The sequence below is a fragment of the Drosophila hydei genome, unplaced genomic scaffold (genome assembly GCF_003285905.1).
Source record: "Drosophila hydei strain 15085-1641.00,03,60 unplaced genomic scaffold, DhydRS2 tig00008144-arrow-arrow-pilon, whole genome shotgun sequence".
NCBI classification, from domain to species: domain Eukaryota; kingdom Metazoa; phylum Arthropoda; class Insecta; order Diptera; family Drosophilidae; genus Drosophila; species Drosophila hydei.
In genome coordinates this window covers 1,483,180-1,502,992 of record NW_022045849.1, presented here as the reverse complement: position 1 = coordinate 1,502,992, position 19,813 = coordinate 1,483,180, and the positions used below count along the sequence as shown (strand labels likewise).

The 19,813-nt window shown below is 39.5% G+C and overlaps 4 protein-coding genes across 12 annotated transcripts in view; 2 read left to right on the top strand and 2 right to left on the bottom strand.

The window, feature by feature from the left end:
• LOC111603514 (sodium/calcium exchanger 1) overlaps positions 1–6,510 on the top strand; it is a 54,489-nt gene extending 47,979 nt beyond the window's left edge. For 4 of the 9 annotated variants that reach the window (XM_023321131.2, XM_030225837.1, XM_030225836.1 and 1 more), the window contains 8 exons: positions 893–931; positions 2,343–2,366; positions 3,525–3,673; positions 4,467–4,566; positions 5,022–5,144; positions 5,202–5,360; positions 5,876–6,047; positions 6,112–6,510. In XM_023321131.2, coding sequence (XP_023176899.1) covers positions 893–931; positions 2,343–2,366; positions 3,525–3,673; positions 4,467–4,566; positions 5,022–5,144; positions 5,202–5,360; positions 5,876–6,047; positions 6,112–6,316 — 971 coding nt within the window. In that variant the 3' untranslated portion in view covers positions 6,317–6,510. The remainder of the gene's footprint in view (positions 1–892; positions 932–2,342; positions 2,367–3,524; positions 3,674–4,466; positions 4,567–5,021; positions 5,145–5,201; positions 5,361–5,875; positions 6,048–6,111) is intronic. The other 5 variants (XM_030225839.1, XM_030225838.1, XM_030225840.1 and 2 more) reach the window with 4 other exon arrangements.
• Positions 6,511–10,159: 3,649 nt separating this feature from the next.
• Positions 10,160–10,857, top strand: LOC111603476. The gene is made up of 2 exons (XM_023321064.2): positions 10,160–10,408; positions 10,493–10,857. Exons 1-2 carry the CDS (start codon positions 10,269–10,271, stop codon positions 10,746–10,748), a joined length of 396 nt encoding a protein of 131 aa, XP_023176832.2. The 5' UTR covers positions 10,160–10,268; the 3' UTR covers positions 10,749–10,857.
• Positions 10,858–11,357: 500 nt separating this feature from the next.
• Positions 11,358–14,807, bottom strand: LOC111603502 (chorion peroxidase). The gene is made up of 4 exons (XM_023321109.2): positions 14,458–14,807; positions 11,916–13,805; positions 11,690–11,859; positions 11,358–11,632 (listed from the first exon to the last, which is right to left on the bottom strand). The coding sequence occupies exons 1-4, from the start codon at positions 14,613–14,615 to the stop codon at positions 11,358–11,360; spliced, it is 2,493 nt and encodes an 830-aa protein (XP_023176877.2). The 5' UTR covers positions 14,616–14,807.
• Positions 14,808–14,846: 39 nt separating this feature from the next.
• LOC111603474 (nuclear pore complex protein Nup133) lies at positions 14,847–19,112 on the bottom strand. The gene is made up of 9 exons (XM_023321063.2): positions 18,807–19,112; positions 18,570–18,747; positions 17,997–18,509; positions 17,624–17,936; positions 16,933–17,566; positions 16,659–16,863; positions 15,933–16,602; positions 15,335–15,876; positions 14,847–15,271 (listed from the first exon to the last, which is right to left on the bottom strand). Exons 1-9 carry the CDS (start codon positions 18,977–18,979, stop codon positions 14,897–14,899), a joined length of 3,603 nt encoding a protein of 1,200 aa, XP_023176831.2. The 5' UTR covers positions 18,980–19,112; the 3' UTR covers positions 14,847–14,896.
• Positions 19,113–19,813: the final 701 nt, after the last annotated feature.

Sequence of the window (19,813 nt, the reverse complement as noted above, 5' to 3'; positions counted from 1 at the left end):
CTTAGTCAAATTAAAAGTTAAATTTTTATTTGCTTTTAATGATAAATTTTAACAAAAATAAAATAATTATTAAAAATTAAAAATATTATTTTCTTCTAAACAACTTTTTTAAATAGATTAAATTTGAAAAAAAAAAGATAAATGATTCTTATTATTTTTTATTGTAAAACTGTTCATGAATTATTCAACTTTTATTTTATTTATTTTATTTATTTTATTATAAAGGATTTTGCTAAGGAAAAATTAAATTTAAACCTGAATATTATAAATTAAATATATATATTTTTTTCATATAAAGAACTCCATATACACTTCTTATTGAAAATCATGAAATATTAGAATACATCAATTTAATTTTCACTGATCTTTCGCTTTAGTTTTTTATCAAATGGTAACAAATCTGTTTGAAGAAATAAAAAATTATTATCCATGATTTATTTATATTTTTTTTTTTCAACTGTGAAAAATTGCCTTAGCTCTCTTAACAATTTTTATAGAAAAGTATATGCTTTCTTGTGTATTTACGTTTGAACTAGTACTCTTTTATTTTTGTTTGATATCAACTCTGTGTAGCTGCCCTTTTGTCCCCTCCTGCAGTCCGTAGCACTCTACACTCTTTGTTTTTTATTTCAGTATTCTATTTGATTATACATTTTGTAGTTAATATAATTATTAATAATATTGAAATATATTTTAATATGTCTCACATCATGCATTAATGTAACTTTTGAACAAAACTAATCCGATTCCCGATATGATATATATATATATATATATATATATATATATATATATATATATGAATCTATGTGTATGTAATATTTGATAACACACTACAACAACTACAACAACAACAACAACAACCACCAACATTGCAATTATCCTCACGCAGATGACACAAATAAGGAATCATTTTTCCATCGATTTTTTGGTAGGTAAAAGTATTCTTAACACTTTTAACTCATCTTCAATTCTCGAAAAGTGTTTATGTTCAGTTAAAAATACAAAAAAAAAAAAACAAAAAAAAACAAAAAAGCTTTAAAAATTTCACATATTGAAGGCTTTTCATGTGCTGCGTACCGCTGTAATCGAATCTCATTGCAATTTGTTTTTTGTTCCACACACATTACAACATTATTTAAATCTTGGCTGCAGTAAAAAAGGCTATAAAAATGCTACAAAAATAACAAAAATACCAAAATATATGTAGATTCTTAATAAAGGATAGAGTTTAAAAAGCAAACCGTTCATACAGACAGACGTACAAAACTAATATACTCTTTCCACTTTATAATACTCTTTAAGAATAAAAAATAAAGACTTAAGACTTAATAAAGCTTAAATAATATAATGCAGTTGAAGTTGCGACTATATTCTTTATTGCCAAATAACTTTGGGCAGCCTTGATTTATACACCCCTAGCAAGAATCATTCGTTCATAATATAGATGATAGATCTGTGTCCATATTCTGTATATATATTGTATGTGCGTGTGTGTAATTCATTGTATATGTATCGCATGTAAACAAAAAAGAGTGGAGAAAAAATTGCGCTTTTTCGACGCAGAAAATGTCTTAAAGTTAGAATCAGCTGAGACGTATTTAGCAAGAAGAAAAAAGCGAAAAAGTAAATGAAAATTTTGCTCACGGTTCGTCTTCAATTGAAATAAAGTTTTTGGGCAAATTGTGGTTAAAGACATTTTGTTGGTAAACTTCTCTATGCTCGACGTAACACGCGCTTGTGCCCGCTTCTGTTTGTGCCCCGAAACTCGAACTCGAACTCGATACGATAACATCGACTATATATACATATACATAACAAATCGTTTAACGATTCCGCATCAACTCGATTTGTAAGTAAACGCACACAAGATATTATTGAATAATTCCTTATATTTTTTTTGTGGAATACCCCTATTATTTTTGTTGATTTTTATCTGTGTGTGTGTGGTTGCATTTTTTGGCCAAATTTGATTTTTTGAACGGCTTTTGAGTTAACATAATCGCAGCAGATGTTGTTCGATGTATTAGTCTCTTGTTGGTTTATGTGTATGTTAGAGCAACCCCACCGATTGCATAATCACAGGGTATACTAGCCGAGCTAAAGCTAACACAAAACAAAAAAGATAAAAAATATTTAAATTTGTATTGGTTGAATGCATTAAATAAATTTCTTAACTGAACATAGCAAATGAACAAAAGAAAAAAAAAACAAATAAAATATTCAATTTGTATTTGCATCTGAAATAAACAAACAATATATATCTTGTTTAAAATATTCCTGTTCTCCAAAAAAAATACCAATTTGTTGTCACCTTCCACGTATTCAATCGCTGTCTATAGAAAATCACACTGGAGATCATACTCGTGAGTCATCCTTATATCAGTAATATGTCTTAATTGTCTGTCTCTGTCTCTGTCTCTCTCTCTGCATGCATTCTATCAATCAATCTAACATATTTTATATAACAGCTTATAATTTCCGTTGACTGAGCGAACTTATAATAATTTTAAATGTATAGAAATAAGTTTTAACTAAGTTTCTTTAAAGTTTCACTTAGAAGTGTGGAAAATAAGTGAAAATCATTTTATTGTACTTTTATTTAATCATAACTGTAAGCTCTTGGGTTCTATTAGTCGACTTTCTTTAGAATATGATTAAGTAAGCCTTAAAAAACTTCCAACAATTCCAGACTATTTGGGAATCCACTGTTGTAAGTGGAAAACTGAGCATATGTTGTTATAGTCACTTCTCTTTGTCAAGTTATGAAATCTCATACTTTAATAATGAGTATGGTTTTACAAATTCACTTCTTTAGGTGAAAGTTGAGTGAAACAATTGTTTATAAAATTCACTGTTTAAGCAATTGCAATTTAAAAGCTTTTAGATCAGTTTATGAATGAAAATTCATATTACCTGAATAAATATTTATTCAATCTAAATTATATAGACGTCGTCTTAATATAAATTGGGACAGTAAATTTATAAAAATGATCAGAAATATTTTCATTTTTCATTAGTGAAATTCTGGACAAATTAAAAAGAAAAATCATTAAAACATTTCATGGCAATTCTAAGCGAAGTTTTCATTTCATTTAGCTTCATTTGCATGCAATCAGTAACTGCAACTGTAACTGTAATTGTAACTGTAACTGTATCTATATCTGTATTTGTATCTGTATCTGTATCTGTCCCTATCTCTGTGTAGCTTTTGTAGATTTACTTGATTTGTTTTCTCATTTAATTGCAAATTTTGCAGCTGTAGAAATTCGGAATCCACAAAATATTTCTGCAAGCAATGCACTCAATTCCAAACAATTCTCTAAAATTAGCAAACTTTTACTGTCTATGTTTATGTATGTGTGTATTTGTGGCAAACATATATGTGTATATACGTATATATTGAGACGTATATATGCAGCTATGTGAGTGGACCTCAAGAATTCTGGTTAAATGCCAGACTTCTGTGCAAAATATTGTATACTAATTAATATTTACACCTTGATTTACCTTGGCCCGCACAGACGATGAACTATTAGCGGAAATCCATAATGTGGAAAAGAAACGAGCTGAAGACTTAACAGATCTCGAACGCATATTGCTAATGAGCAAGCCACGAAACGGAGAGCTGACCACTACATACATACGCATACGGGAGAGCTCGGAGTTCAAGGTAAGCATATCCAATTATGACTACAGATAATAAATGCACTTGACAGCAGAAATCTGTTGTGAATAGGCACTTAACACACCCATGCACACGCACACACTCAACCGAGCAACACTCACTGTTAGACATTATAATGATCCTTGTGCACATACCACATCAGACAGCTTAATGTCCAGAGCGGTTGCTGTAATACAGACAACAAGTTGTAGGGCTGAGAGGTAGTCGACTAAAGGATGACCTATACACTCTACAAACTAGTCTCCGAAAAATATCTTTAAGATATGTTTTGGAATTTGTTATCGATTACAAGACAACACGATACTGTTATCGATCAATTTACATAAATCATTGTATTAACAGCTAAAGTTTCCATGACGTTCAAACTGCTTATTCTACTGATTGATACTATATAAGTATTTGCTATATATACTTCAGATAAGCTGACAACTTCACATTCACATTCACTTTTCTCTGATCACATTAACCACTTTGTCGCCATTTTCAATGGGTATATGGGTATAACAATGACATGAGCAACAACAAAAACGAGACTACGAGAGCATAAAGTGGCTCAGGTGTCGTTGTTACACTTGGCAGTTAAGCTAAACACACCTGGCTAGCACCTGTCGTGCAACTAAGCACCTAATTGTCTCTAATCTTCAAATGAAATGCTTTGTTTCCGGTGTGCATGTGTGTGTTCGTCGTATGTGGCGTATACTTGATATGCGAACACGTATACGTAATATTGTAAAATAAAGCTAAACTACTATGAGTAAATATGTATGTATCTTTATAGACTACTGTGGACAAGCTGGTCGCCAGGGCAAACGTTTCAGCTGTGCTGGGCACATCCACGTGGAAGGAGCAGTTCAAGGATGCGCTTACTGTTGTACCAGGTAAGCTATATCAATATATCTCTATCGATTTAGAGCCTGAGGGATAGCGCGGAAGCGAGAAAGAGCGAAAGCGCGAAAAGGAGAGAGCGACAGCGAGCGAGAGCGAGAGAGAGAGCGAGAGCGAGAGCGAGAGCGAGAGCGAGAGCGAGAGCGAGAGCGAGAGCGAGAGCGAGAGCGAGAGCGAGAGCGAGAGCGAGAGCGAGAGCGAGAGCTAGAGCGAGATGCGAGAGCTAGAGCGAGAGCGAGATCTATATCTATATCTATATCTATATCTATATCTATATCTATATCTATATCTATATCTATATCTATATCTATATCTATATCTATATCTATATCTATATCTATATCTATATCTATATCTATATCTATATCTATATCTATATCTTTATCTTTATCTACATCTAAATCTACATGACTCTGTCTTAACATTTACATCTATATTTTTCTCCCAGGTGACGAGAATGACCTAGACGCCGAGGAAGATGTCGGAGAGGAAGTACCGAAATGCGTGGATTATATCAGCCATTTCATTTGCCTATTTTGGAAGGTGCTGTTTGCATTTGTGCCGCCCACAGGTAACAACGACGCCCAATATTGAATCGATTGATTTGTAAATCATTTACGTTTTACAGATATATGCGGCGGCTATGTCACCTTTGTTATTTCTATATTTGTCATTGGCGTTCTAACCGCTGTTATCGGAGATGCGGCAACTTACTTTGGCTGTGTGTGCAACATCAAGGACTCGGTGACAGCCATTTGCTTTGTGGCCCTAGGCACCAGTATACCAGGTAAAATGAGCTTTACATTCGGCTTGATACTTATCGAAAATTCATATAAATTTGTATTTGAGATTCAGTTTATTCTCCTCTTAAGCTGATAAGTCAAAGAGTAAATGTCACTAGCAGATACAGTTAGCGTGAAGATAGCCAGCCTTTTCTTCGCAATAATAAGTGTCTTTAGACTAAAGAGAATTTTCTTGAAGGAAAGGTTTATGATAAAACCTTCTAAGGACGAAAAGGCTATGGTCTCATAATAAAGTAGATGGCTAGAAATTGAACACAACTTTATCCTCACGGTAAAATGTGACTTAGCCAGAAAAAGACTTGACTTTAAAAAATATAGTTGAGTGTCTAAAATTGATTTAAAGATAATTAGAGAAAATATTATTAAAATTTAAATCTGTTCCTCATGTTAAAATAACCAGTAAGTTCCATGTACCATGTTGAAAACGTATCAGTCAATTATGTAATATGATAAGGATACAAACAGCTTTGTCCTCGTCTAATTTTAACTTGCCTTGCAGATACATTTGCCAGCATCATTGCGGCTAAACAGGATGCGACCGCGGACAATTGCATTGGCAATGTAACGGGCAGCAATGCGGTCAACGTATTCCTGGGCATTGGACTGGCGTGGTCAATCGCCTCGATCTATCATGCAGTGAATGGCTCAACATTCAATGTAGAGCCCGGAACGTAAGTAGAAAACCCGCGAGATCGCTAGCTGTAGCAGCTGTACTAATACTAGAAACAATTGCAGCATTGGCTTTGCTGTAACGCTCTTCTGTGGCGAGGCTCTCATTGCAATTGGTGTTTTGATGTTTCGACGATCGACCAAATCGATACGTGCTGAACTGGGTGGACCCTTTATTAGCAAATGGCTTCATGCATCGATATTGCTCTTGCTGTGGATTGTATATCTGATCGTGAGCACCTTGGAGGCATATGATATCATCATAGTTTAAACCGATCGTGCGATGCAATGCAGAAACAAAACCAGGTAGCTGTAGCGAAGCTTTAGAGAGAATATATATATATCCAAAATGAATAAACAGGAATTTTATTAATATGATTCAAGTCTAAAATGTATAATAATAATGTATTATGTTTTAACTGTTAAATATTGAGAATTAAATCAAATTTATGTTAATATTAAAAATTTTAATGTTTAATTAGTTCTTAGGTGTGGCTTATTTTAAATAAATATATATATATATATATAGATATATATCCATATATATATATATATTGTTTCATTTTAAGTAATGTAAATACAAGAAAGGCTGCCCCGGGCTCAGCAAACAAGCAACGTGATCATTCAGTTACACACATATAAATATATATATATATATATTTATACATAAAAGCAGCATTCAAATAAACGATAAACGATAAATGATAAATGATAAATGATTAATTATATTTGATATATGATATGTATTCGCTTGTCTCTATGTTTGAAATGTTCTTAATGCAATTCGAGTCATTCTTAAAATTATTATAATTATTATTATTATAATTATCATTGTTGTTGTTTGTTATAGCTGTACTTAATATATATAAATAATTCAAACTGTCTCTCCATTAATTGTCACAATCAGCCATTGTTAATTTAATACATGTGTAAGCCCTAGAAAATGTATTCTTTAAAATATAAACAAAATAAAAAATTTACAAAATTTATATATATATATATAACCGACAACTATTTCTAGTCAACCGCACTTTTAAGCAACAACTAACAGCTTCTGTAGTCTTAACTAAATTTAAACTAAACTCAACTCAACTCAAAACAAAAAACCAAACTCCGACCAATTGAAATTGCGGCACTTTTTAGTACGACCATCAGTGTTTAAGTACACTGCACTACATAAATCTACTTACTTGAAAGACTTTCATTTCACTTTGTCATCTATGAAACGATAAGCGATTAACGATTAACGATTAACGATTAACGATATTAAGGCATAACACCAAAATGTTTGTTAAATGAAATTGTATTTTTTGTATAATGTTATTCTATTTTTTTAATAAAACATTTTGAATGGTTACCAATATATATATATGAAGATATATATATTAAATAAATATACTCAATAATCAAATATATATATATATATATATATATATATATATATATATATATATATATATTGAAAACCTACATAAAGTAAACTTGATGGAAAAAATGCGCCAAATCTAGATATAGATATATACCCAAAAAAAGAGAAGAAGAGAAATATACGATTAATATCGAATACATTTAAGTTATGAATATAGTCGAGAAATGTATTTAATTCAATTACATCTATCACATTAATGTCTTTTGCTCTTAAGTTATATGAAAATTAAAATTGAATTTTTCAATTATTTCGATTATTGTTTCGTTTTGGTTTTCAGTTTTTAAATATTTTTTGGAAAACTATTTCGAGGACTAAATTGAATGAGAAAGGGAATGACCGAGTACATAATACTCGTTCACGTTTCATTCTAAAATAAATGGCTCTATATAATAGTATATAATAGTTTTTATAGTCTGTGGAGCAGGTCAACAAAAGTCATTTTCTCAAATTTTGTGGCTCTAACTGAAAAACTAGAAGATTTTCTATCCAAAAATCTTAATCATAAATCTTATTGAGAGGAAAATACATAGAAATATTTATGGTAAATTGCAAGCTTGCAGCTTAAGACGAACATTGCACACAACTAATATACTCTTTTCACAGCGTGAACGAGTATCAGAAACCAAAACTGGAAGTTAACAGGCGCTGCGCATAGAACGCAAACAGAATCAAGTTAGATTCTAATAGAATGTAGAAGAACAGTCCAAAACAGCTAAAAGAAAACAGAAATATAATAAATGAACTAAGAAGCAAATCTTATCATACAGCATATAGTATCTATATATAAATATATAAATCTGATTTACTTCAAGGCAAAGGCAAATAAAACGAGTAAAGTGCTTCCGATATAGAATTTAGGTATATACTTCTATAGATTTACCAAAAAGAAGAGCAGAAAAACTAAAAAATACTTAATAGATCTATTTTATACTTATATAATTTAACGAATATTATCTTCTTTTTTCTTTCAGTTGGAACAAATTCTTTTTTGGTTTTCTTTAAAACATCCAAATTTTGTATTTCTCTTCTAAAAATACATTCTATATATTAATCATTTCGTGTTTTTTATAATGTATTTTGTATTTAAACTTTTCATTGCATTTTTGATATAGTATATTATTCTAGACCCTCTACATATATACATAAAAAACAAAAAAAAAAACACATTTACTTCAGATATACTCCAGATATCTTAGCTTAAGTAAATATAAATAATAACAAAAAATACTTTGCTACAAGAAATAAAATATTAACTACTCAAGATATTAGCATATTGCGTGGGTCAACAATTTTCGATTCCATCTATATGTCATACTATATATGTAAACTCTATGAAAATAATCTCCCCACAAAATATACGAAAACTTTAGCCAAATATGTGAAAATCCCCCCAAAAGAAAACTATCCATAAACGTATTTATGCACGATATATAAACTCGATGTTTAACCATATATATACTTATATAGGTTTAGTACTTAGGGAATTCCATGGCATTACTCAAAGAGTCTAGAGTCGAACATATGGCTAGGTATATGTATTTCCCAGCATGTTAATCTCCCCCCAAAAAGAAATACACAAATCGAAAATCAAAAATAAAACGAACATTTGTCTTAAACTCAAGTTTATAAGTGGAACATTATGCTTTATCTGGGCAGGGGCGCTTATTTGCGGGGCCTGTCGCTGGGAAACTGGGCGACAATTGCCAGTCAATTGCTATTATGCAAGAGATTACATGGCATCTGGAATAAAAGACACCAAGAAACCGAGAAACGCGCGGCTACGATAAGAGAAATCTGTGCAAGTCTCTGCTCGAGGCGGAAGATGCGCGCAGATGATGAGTTGAAAATGACAGAGGCAACAACAGCAACAGTAAGTCGGCGATAAAGTTGTTTACAGGAATCTGAAAAAAAAGCGGCAATAAAACAACAAAACAAAACAATAAAAACCAGGAAAAGTCTAGAGCTGTCGCTGATGTAATACCCTCGCATGGGGCTTCATAAATATTTCAAAAATGTTTTCTATATGAAATTGCAATTCTCTTAAAATATATTTAGTTTATAAAAATTTTTAACATCCAAAGAAATTTTAAAAAAAAATTCAATAAAATGCGAATGACAGCAAAAGTCTGCAGATAACATGGATGAACTACCCTAACTTAGAATTTCGTATAAAAATATACTTATCTCTACAAAAAAGTTATAATATGATCCAAAGTATGCTCCAAAATAGATAAACATACTATAAAACAATAATAAAACATACTATAATATATAGATATATATCACATCATTTCATAATGAGCTCAACTGCCTTAAAATATGCCCTTCTAAGTATGTGTATCCAATTGGAATAACTTGCTCCAATTGGATTACGACATTTGAGCTTGCATGAAAGTTGTGGCATACTAAAAGCAAATTTGCTTACAGATAGTGCCTATAGATAGTGTTATACGATTTGAATACAAATCAGTTAATATAAATAAACATTTATAAATCTTCTAAGACAACAAAATCAGGTACAAGAGACTCTTATTCATGCTGAAAAATATTTATTTATTTAAAAACTTAAACAATTTTAATTTCGCTAGACTCCGTTACGTACTGGTTATCAAAATCAATATACCTCTTGCCAAATGAGAGCAGCCAACAGCAGCAACGACAGAGCTAATTTAAGTTGCAAACAAAGCCAGAGCAAAGCCAGATGCCAGTTTCATTTGTGCGCTAACGGAGCCGCTTGTCGCCCCAGGTGACAGCCACGACCAAAAGGACACAGACAAAGGGCAGCAGGAGCAGCATGTCCTGCAACGAGAGAACTGCGCTGCTGGCAGCACAACAACCACAGCAGCAGCAGCAGCAGCAGCAGCAGGAGCCACACATCATTCTGCTGCCCAACAAGGAGGCAAGGGATTATGAGCCCGTTTTTACAACTGCTGAGTAAACACACGCTTAACTGTCGCATTGCATTAAATAATTAATAAATACACACACACACGTACGCACACACTTATATTTGGACAGCTATTCGTACGGCCTGTCGCTGGAGGAGCTGCTGCCGTTTAGCTGGGATCCCTGGTGGCAGAAGGCGCGTCGTCTGTGCTTCGCCTGCTTCTGGCTAACATTTACACTGACCCTGCTGGCCGCCCTGGCTCTGGCCTATTACCCTGACACTGCCAGCAGCTGTCGACCGGCTCGCCTGCTGGCCACCACCATGACGACGCCGGCACCCGCAACACTCGCCCTGGCCACCAATGGCACGCTGCTGCTGTCTGGCTAATGCGAGCTGGCACTCGGTAAGTGGAGCGCATGGACTCTTCGCGGATTATTGGCTGCTGCAATGCGGCGTCTTATATTACATCAGCTGCGTTGAGCTAAGCGATGGGACAAAGACAATTAATTGAATTTAGCTCTGCAATTATTTAACAATTAACAATTTGTTATTTATTTATATTTTATAGATAGAAAATATCAAAGATATTTTTAGACTAAAGCCAGAGTTTTTGAATTGGATTTCGATGTTTTATATATGTTATTTTTACCTTTAAATAAATTTAAAATTATATTAGAAATTATTTAAGCCTTTCAATTTAAGTCAATTTAAATGATTGTCGAACTTATTCGTTTCCAATTGGAATGCGTCTTATAAGAAACTTGAAATAAGTCAAGAGCATATCTTATATGGAGCAGAGTTTTTCAATGTTAGCTAAATATCAAATCGATTTCCAGTTGAACACATATTGTTATCGATAATTTGGTTATTTTCTAAGCTACATCTATAAATTTAAGATCTAAGATCTCAGATCGAAGATCGAAGATGCGTCTCTTTAACTCTTAAAGATAACAGCAGATAGCATCAACAGAATCTTTCACATTTCGCATTTATTTTTCAGTTGGCTACAGTTACTTGAGTTGCATTAACGTCAAACAGACGCACCAGGGAGATGGCTTGACTGAAGCTCGCTCGGTGCAGCTGCGGCGCTGCATTCGCCGTCGACCAAGGCTGAAAGTCAAAGTCGTAGCCCTCCAGATCCGCACAGTTCACATAGACATTGCCGTCCAATCGATAGCGCTCCATGAGATGCTGGCGCACGCGTCGTATGCCATCGGAGTTGCGGCAAATAATGCCGGCCAAGCTGGTCTTATATATTTCAGCCAGTTGTGCTGCAGGCAGAATCGATTATAGACTCGATTTCTATATACATATATAAGGAGCCTTACTCTTGGTCAGTCTTTGTGGACCCATCTTGCGCTCATACCAATGGGAATCGCCGAGCTTGAGGCGCATAAACTGATCCGAGACGAGGCAGCTGAGCAGCGGTCCAAAGATGGCGCCATCTAGCGGCGGTTCGCTAAGCGCGCCCGTATAGACGTCCACATCCTGAGGCGAGCTGCAAGAGCGGATTGAAAGTTAAGCTCAAGTCGCACTTGGGCAACTGTTACCCACTCGTATATCTGCCTGATGGAGGCCAACGTTGAGTTTTCCACCGCCAGCGCCATTTGCTCCCACGTGTCCACTGGCGGCAGTCGGCAGTGCCTGCGAAAGACAGGGTAGGCGGGTATGCCGTGGTCGCGGCCGCGTTGTATGTTCAGCGAGACCAAGTCCAGGCCACAAATGGGCACGCGGTCCTCGGCTGTGCCCTCGAACAGCTTCTGGGTGATCTCCAGCGAGAAGAAACGATCGACGCGCAGCACCGGCGTATTGGAGGCGGTCTGGAGGGCGTGGTCGATGCCGTGCGGCGTCCACAGCAAGAACGGATTGAAGAGCATCTTGTGCAGCTCCATGGCCTCCGGCGTGCTATTGTCCCGCGAAACATTGAACAGACCCGGCAGCAGCGTGTGAGCAAAGCGAAAGGCAGCAGTCGCAAAGCAGTTGGCTATGCTGGGGTCCACCTGGGGATCGTAGGTGTCCGGCGCATCGAGCTGCTCGCGGGCAGGCAGCAGACCCTTGGCCCGGCTCAGATTGCGCCCCAGCAGCACGGGCAGAAACTCGTTGTAGGTGATGTGCGCAAATTGGGCGGCCAGAATCTTGCGGGACTCCTGGAACAGGCGCTCATCGTCCCAATCTGGATTCACTTCATGCAGTCCGCGGGCCAGATAGTTGTGGTGCCTGGCCCACAGCAGGTGCATCGAGGTGAGCAGCAGATTCTCGTTGGCCCGATCATCGCCCGACTCGAAGCAGTATTTGCCCTGGCGCGTCATCTGCATGCGATTGCAGCCATCGTCCGGATTGGCGGAGATGGGCAGCAGCTCGCGGCCATCGTCGGTGAGGAACATGCGCAGTGTGCCATTGATGAAGCTGCGCAAGCTCCGCTGACGCTGCTCCAGATTCCCGTACACCACGGAGCCGTCAATGAAGGCCGTGGCCTGATTGAACTGCTGTCGTGGTCCGAATCGGCCCGTCGGAGCTGGCGCCGAGCGCACAAAGTTCATGCAGCTCAGATTGTATTGCCTGTAGTAGGGATCGTCGGCGAGTATGTGCACCGGATAGCATTCCGGATGCTGTTCGAGGTTGCCGCGCGCACAGCAATCAATCGACTCGCCCTCCTGCGCCGAGGTCTGCGACGTCGCCGTAATATCATGATCCAAGAATTGGCCGAACACCGCCAACATAACTGTAAAATTCGAATCAGTCTCGTAGCTGGAGCGGTGGATATTCAGAGAGACCAGGCGTGCCGGGGGCAGCTGCTTGCCATGGCTAGCCCTTGGAGCTGCAATGCCATCGCCGTAGTCCGGCGCGACCATGCGGCGATAGGGCACCATGGAGGCGCCATAGGTGCGCGGATGTTCCTTGTTGTTGCAGACGCCGGTGCTGCGTCTGTAGCGCTCATTGAAGTCGCAGTCGAGGCGCAGCAGCGGCGGGTCCGGCAGTACTATGACCGGGCCGAGTCCAATGTTACTCCGACCCGGCTGCTTGGTGTAGTTGTAGCTCTGGGCAATGTCCAGCGTGGCCTGGTTCTCCACATAGCCTCGACGCGCCAGCTTACGCGCCTCCGGATTCGTGCTCAGCGAGCGATAGTGCCGGAACTGTGGCGTATTGATGGCACTCGGCTGCAGTCCCTCCTCCAGGATCTCACGATCGCCCAGCGCCTTGATGCCCGCACTTACCGAACGAGCACCCGCTCCCTCATCCAATACCACGTCGCGCAGCGCCCACTCGGACTCCGGCTCATCCGGTATGGGTTCCTTGATAGCCGCCAGCATCTCGCTGACAGACTCATTCGTGGCAAAGAAGAAACTGGGCACTTCCAAGCCACTGCTGCTGCTGCTGCTGTTGCCATCGTAACCACTGCCACTCAGCCACAGGGCCAGGCCCAAGGCGGCGATTACAATGACGCTGCGGGCAGGAAAGTGAAATTGATTTGCGGTTAAAGCCTGTTCCAACTAAACGTTAACATGCCGGGTCAGACAGGGCTATCAAATGACAAACTTCAGCCAAAGAGAACGACAATTGAATGTGGAATGATGGAGCTTAAATACCCCGAAGAATAGATATGAAGCACAATGGAAATGTTGGCTTGGCAGTGCTATCAAATTGCCTTTGGTCTGACTAGCTATGCGTTATAAGATCACAAGATCGCAAGATCCCTCCGGTTCTATGATTCGCCTTTGCTTGGCTCCCCTTGCTCAGGCTTAATCATTTAAGCAGAGTGAAGCCAACATTCACTCTGTGTGTTTTTACGCTTGTTTAGACACGTTCAACTCAGGTATTCAAAGTCTATTCGCGGACATTCCCCAAGCAACAGATTACAACGGCAGCCATTTGATATAGTAATACGATCGATGCAGCGAAAAAAAATATATCACATCTAAAATGAATTCGATTGTTGATCTAGTTTATATATGCTTTCAAAAATTGGCCTTGCAATACTAGAAAAATATGAAAGGAATTTAGAGCTGAAGCCAACTGCAATGTCAGCACTTAGTAGTCGTATATCTTATGTACTGTAGATATAGCTCTGTAGCTAGCTGATCGCTCGAGCACTCACATAAATGTCACCGTTACGCAGCACTGGAACTGTTTCAATTTGGAAGGACGCGCACGTGGGGAGACGCCGCCGGGAAACACATAGCTGGGTCCCTGATAGGGCGGCAGTGCAACATAACCGGAGCCACTGGCGTTCAGCGGCGTTGTTTCGTCCGTCATGATCAAAGCGAAACTAAAGCGCTGCCAGCAGGCTGGCTAAGAGTTGGTGTCCCCATCACCAGGGCACTTGGCACTTGACGGGCTTCCACTTCGCTCGCCACACTCGAGTTACTTTCGCTGGCAGCAACAGCAGCAGCGCCGACGACAACTGACAAAGCAACTTAGTTTATAATGTTTTATAATGCGAGCCGAACAAAGCCCACAGCTGTCCAACAGCGCATCAAAAGTGGTTTCTTAGTCTAAGTCTTTAATAAGAATGGCAAACGCCCAAAATGAAATGTTTACAGCTCCATATCTTCGGCAGGCTTAAACATATCGCCCACATACTCGTAGGTCAGCTTCAGCAAATACTGAAAGGACTTATGTTGCGGCAGCTCGCCCAGCTCGGCACTGTCCAGAAAGTCATCCATGGGCGGCAACACGCTGTCGCACTCCTGACCCATCAGCTGCGACAGCTCAATCACCTTGTAGAAGAGCAGCTTGTGTATATAGTCGACAGCATTGTTCGTATCATAGTCTATCCAGTTGTCGCGACGTATGATCGCGCACCAGATCTTGTGTCGCAAGTCGTATGGCTGATCCACATAGTTGAGCAGCTCCAAGGCCTTGCGGAACTCGACTTCGGTGGCGCTCTCATTTTCCTCGGCGATAAACAGCTGCAAGCAACAAAACTATAAACAAGCTGATCTGTTATAGACGAACAAGCGCTGAATAGTTACATTGATAATCTCCTCTACTTTGAGAACCTTCTGATCTGTGGGATCAAAGCCAAAGTTCTGCAATACATCGTGACCCAAATGCGACTGGTATTCAATGATCATCAACTCGAAATTGATTTTCTCAACTTGTGACGTCAAGTCAACATCGGCTGCAGCGAAGGCAGCCAGCTTGGATAACGAGAGCATCGACTTTTTGCGTGCCACATACTCCGTTTCGCACTGGGCCAGCTCGTAGAGCACCTTGGCAGCACGTTCGAAGTCGCCGTTGAATATGAGCTGAATCCAGCCGAGTGACGGATGATCGCGCATGAATTGTGCAAGTGCTGTTTGATTGCCCTTGAAGCGTTCGAAGACCTCAGCGTGCCGCTGCTGACGCAAATGCCAGTTGATAGCAAACTGCGAGAAATCGTATTCCTCATACTTGCGCGTGTATTCATCTAAACGATCCTTATCCTGCGTCTCATCACAGATGACTATCAGGCTGGGAAAGTCCAAATACTTTTCAGCCAGCTTGGCAGCGCACTCATACTGTCGCTCCTTGACTGCAATGAAACAATATAGATTAGATTAAATTATTTTGAGCTCGCTTTCTACTCACTTAACGTGGCGATGAGATCACGTCTTTGGGTCTCGAATTGCTGCTGCAGCACCTGAAACTTTTCCGTATCGCGCACGCTCTCCAAATAGTTCTTGCGCGACTCTAACACTATATCCACCAGCTCCAGTATTTGCTGGTATAGCAGATGCTTCAGTTCCGTCTCGTTCACGCACTGCGCGGCATAGCGCACACTAATCTCTATTATCCGAATGAGTGCATCGTGTACGCCAGCAGCGCCTGGCGTGGCTGTCCAGGGCTGATTCTCATGCGAGGTTCCGGGCGCCTTATAACTGCTCGCATTCTGATCCCGAAATCTCAGCACCTGACCCAGAATACCCAGCACAATGGCATTGATGTCGGCAACAAATTGTGCTACAGCAGCGCTGGTGCGATTCTGAGCTACAATGCGATCATCTGCCATGTCGGCCAAGGACTCAAAAATACTCTGGAATTTGCAGAGCTTCACGTAAAAGATATCCTGCGTTGTCAGACTGCCCTGTGGCCGCTCTTCCCAACGTGCAACTGTTATATCAATGGCCTCTTCCACCAGTTTGGGCAGTTTACTCTGTATCGTACGCAGTGCCATGGCAGCCACAATTTTCTCACTTATATCGGAGAGAATGTACGAAGTGGGCTTCAACACATTGCTGCCACAGGGTACGGCATTTAGCTGTAAATAGATGAGGTCTTAGATATGTATGACATGTAGAAGTAGTTGCCACGCACCTTCTCCCAAACTGAGCAGTGGTGCAGGAAATCAATGAAATGCTGTAGGGCAATGCTCTTGTCGCGCAGCTGGTTAATGATTTGCATAGAGCGCGAGCTGCCCAGGGCATGACGATTGCCATCGTGCTCCTCGATGGCTGACTGCCAGCGCGGGTCGGCAATGGGCAAGTCCTCAGCCAAGTCCTCAGCAATAGTGATGACGATTCTGTAAGCCATCATAGCACATAGTTCATTTACACAAATTTATAGATATAGTATTATAGTATGGTAATACCTATCTAATTTATAGGCATCTAGAGGTGCTCCTTTCTGATCGGATTCGTTGATGCTGTCCATTAGATCCGTAATGATTGTATTAACCATGTTGTTGTTGCGTTTCAGCTTGTATAGGAAGGCCGCCTTCAATTGGCCCACCTCATTGTTGAGCTCGCTGTAAACGTCATCAGGATCAAGCTGAAACATGGGCAAGTTAGTGGAGCTCTCGCCCAAGATACTTTGATCTTGGCCGCTAAAGGTTGCATTGAAGGAAGCTGGCGAAAATATATCGGGCGTATTGCAGCTGCTCATGTTCAGCAAATCAGTGCTATCAAAGTCGCCAGGCGTTATGGAGACCAAGCCATGTGTGCGGCTAAAGAAGAGTGGCAAATGGCTGCAGATGGCGGCGCTTAAGATGCGATCATCATGCAAATGGAACTCAACTTTCTCCGCCTCAATTTCAGCTGCGGGCGATGAGTTTGATAAGAGCAGCGGATAAACCACTTTAGGCGTATACAAATACATGTGGGAAGGTCCGACAATGATGCGCACACTTAGACACTCCTGCGCTGTTTTGCTATTGAAGAACTTGTTAAGCTTCAGCGGCGTAAAGCACTCCAGCTGCATGGCCTCCTGCTGTGCCGATGCGACAACTATAAACGAAACTTGGTTAGACCATTATGAAGTACGTAAGGGTAGTTTAGATTGACCTATAGCGTAGTACATCTGTGGCGTATGGGCTTGGTTGACAGCGCCGACGAGCATGTAGTAATCTCCTTTGTACAGTTGAAAGTCCATGAAATGCATTTCAATATCAACATTATCATTGGGCATGCGCACATTCCAAAACTTTAATAGCAACATTTCACGCATTTTGCGTAGTAGTTCCACATCCTCGTACAGCAGCTGCTCCGTGTTGCCCTTGTTTGAGAGACGCCAACGTTGAATGGCACGATCCGAAAGCACAGCTACTATTGATTCCCCATTCTTTGTATCGCACTCACAGCACATGCCAACCAGTAGCTGTGAAACATAAATAACAATGAGCTGCTGAGATATGAAGAGTTAGAGAATTGAACTCGCCTGATCCCTGTCGCTTCCACTGTTCATGCCAATGAGCATGGAGGCAAACCTTTTGCCAAAGCCGCCTAGGAAACTAGTCGCTGGCTTTATCGTCTTGTGATGCAGCGTATATCGTCCGTTGGTGAGTCCAACGCGTAGAAAGACCAAAGTGCATGTAGAGGTGACCGCCAGGTAGCCCTGCTGTATGGGTAGACTGAGCAGCTGCACAAACTCCTGACCGGTCAATATGGAAATGTCCACGGAATTGTTATCATGCGCAATTGAAGCCCAATAGCGCACTTCGCCAGTCGCTGAGATTGCAATGCACGAGGCCATCTGTTGGCCCTCAGTCTGAAACACGCTAACTAATTCGCTTTTGTGTCCAATATCACTGTAGGGCAGCGTGAGCTCACGGCACTGGGCGGAGGTGCCAGCGCGACGCTGATGTTTGCCCATACGTGGTGGCGAACCAATTTTGCCTGTACCAGGCGCATCCTTATACTGCCAAATCAGCAGACGACGTCCTTGCACAACCTGAAAAGGATTAATTTAACTTATATTTATGTATATTTCGTATAGTAAATGAAAACATACCCATGCCCAGCCACTTTGTGTGATTTTGGCTGACACTGCGTTCGCATTCGGTCCAGCAAAGGTGAGAGCCTCATTCACGGCCACGGGCAGAGCATGGCCATAGCTCTCCACGACATTATAGTCTGATCTAATGCCCGGTATGGACTGTGTGGTTGAGCGAGCAGAGAGGCTCAAGCGACTGTTACAGCATATTCACATATTAGTACATTATATTAATAGATATGTCACATACTTTACCTATTGTTTAACGCCGTTTTCTTTAAGCTGCCTGACAATGGGGAGTAGCCATGATTGCCGCCAAAAAATGATTTGCGTGTATTATCAGCGCTCGCTGGCATACTTTGACGTCGCACACTTGGTGACGATTCGCGGGATATGCCATATAGCTGTTTCTGCATGCTGCGCTCCATTGTTTGTCGTTAAATAAAACAGCGTCAAGTTATAAACAAAAAACACATGTACACTGAACAAATTAAGCCGGCATTAGTTGCTTATCGACATAGTTGCAGACATCGATAGTTTCAATTGATGGCTGGAGAATATAAATCGCCTATATCGATACGCATGTTTAACGATAGCAATCGTGTAGAAATGTCATAAATAACTTGCAAATCTTATAATTACTAATATGTTTTTTTAATTCTTTCTGTTAGCTACTGCGAAGCTAATAAAACTCAAAATTAGCGTATCATGACTCAAAATGGCACAAATTAATGTGTCAGTTGTGCCTCAACAAATTATATATAATCGATAGTCAATAAGGTTGGCTGTAATTTAGCATGCTATTAACATACAACTGTAGAGTTAACAGACTGTTAATATTTTATCATGACAGAGTTGTTATTCACAGCTGGCTGCAATCGATAGGTTGCAATGCTGTAAACATGCTGTAAGCAAGTCGATTGTTGGAAAATTTTCATTTTTGTATATACAGTGGCGCGAAGATGAAGTAGGTTGAGATCTTGATTGAACTTGTCAAAATATGAACAACAATAATCTGTCTTATTGTTTAACTAGATAGAAATTAAATTGATTATTAATTTGTATTTTATTAGAACACCCTTCTGGAGTTCTTTTGTTTAATATGAATGTGAGATTGTAAAATCAATATAAGTTAATAATGTATGTGCCTGATTAATTGTTATTTCAATGTTTAAACAATATATAAATGATATTTTAGATTTTTTTATTTTTTAATTACATATCAATTTAATATGTGCCATGGATGGTGGTGATCTACTTTG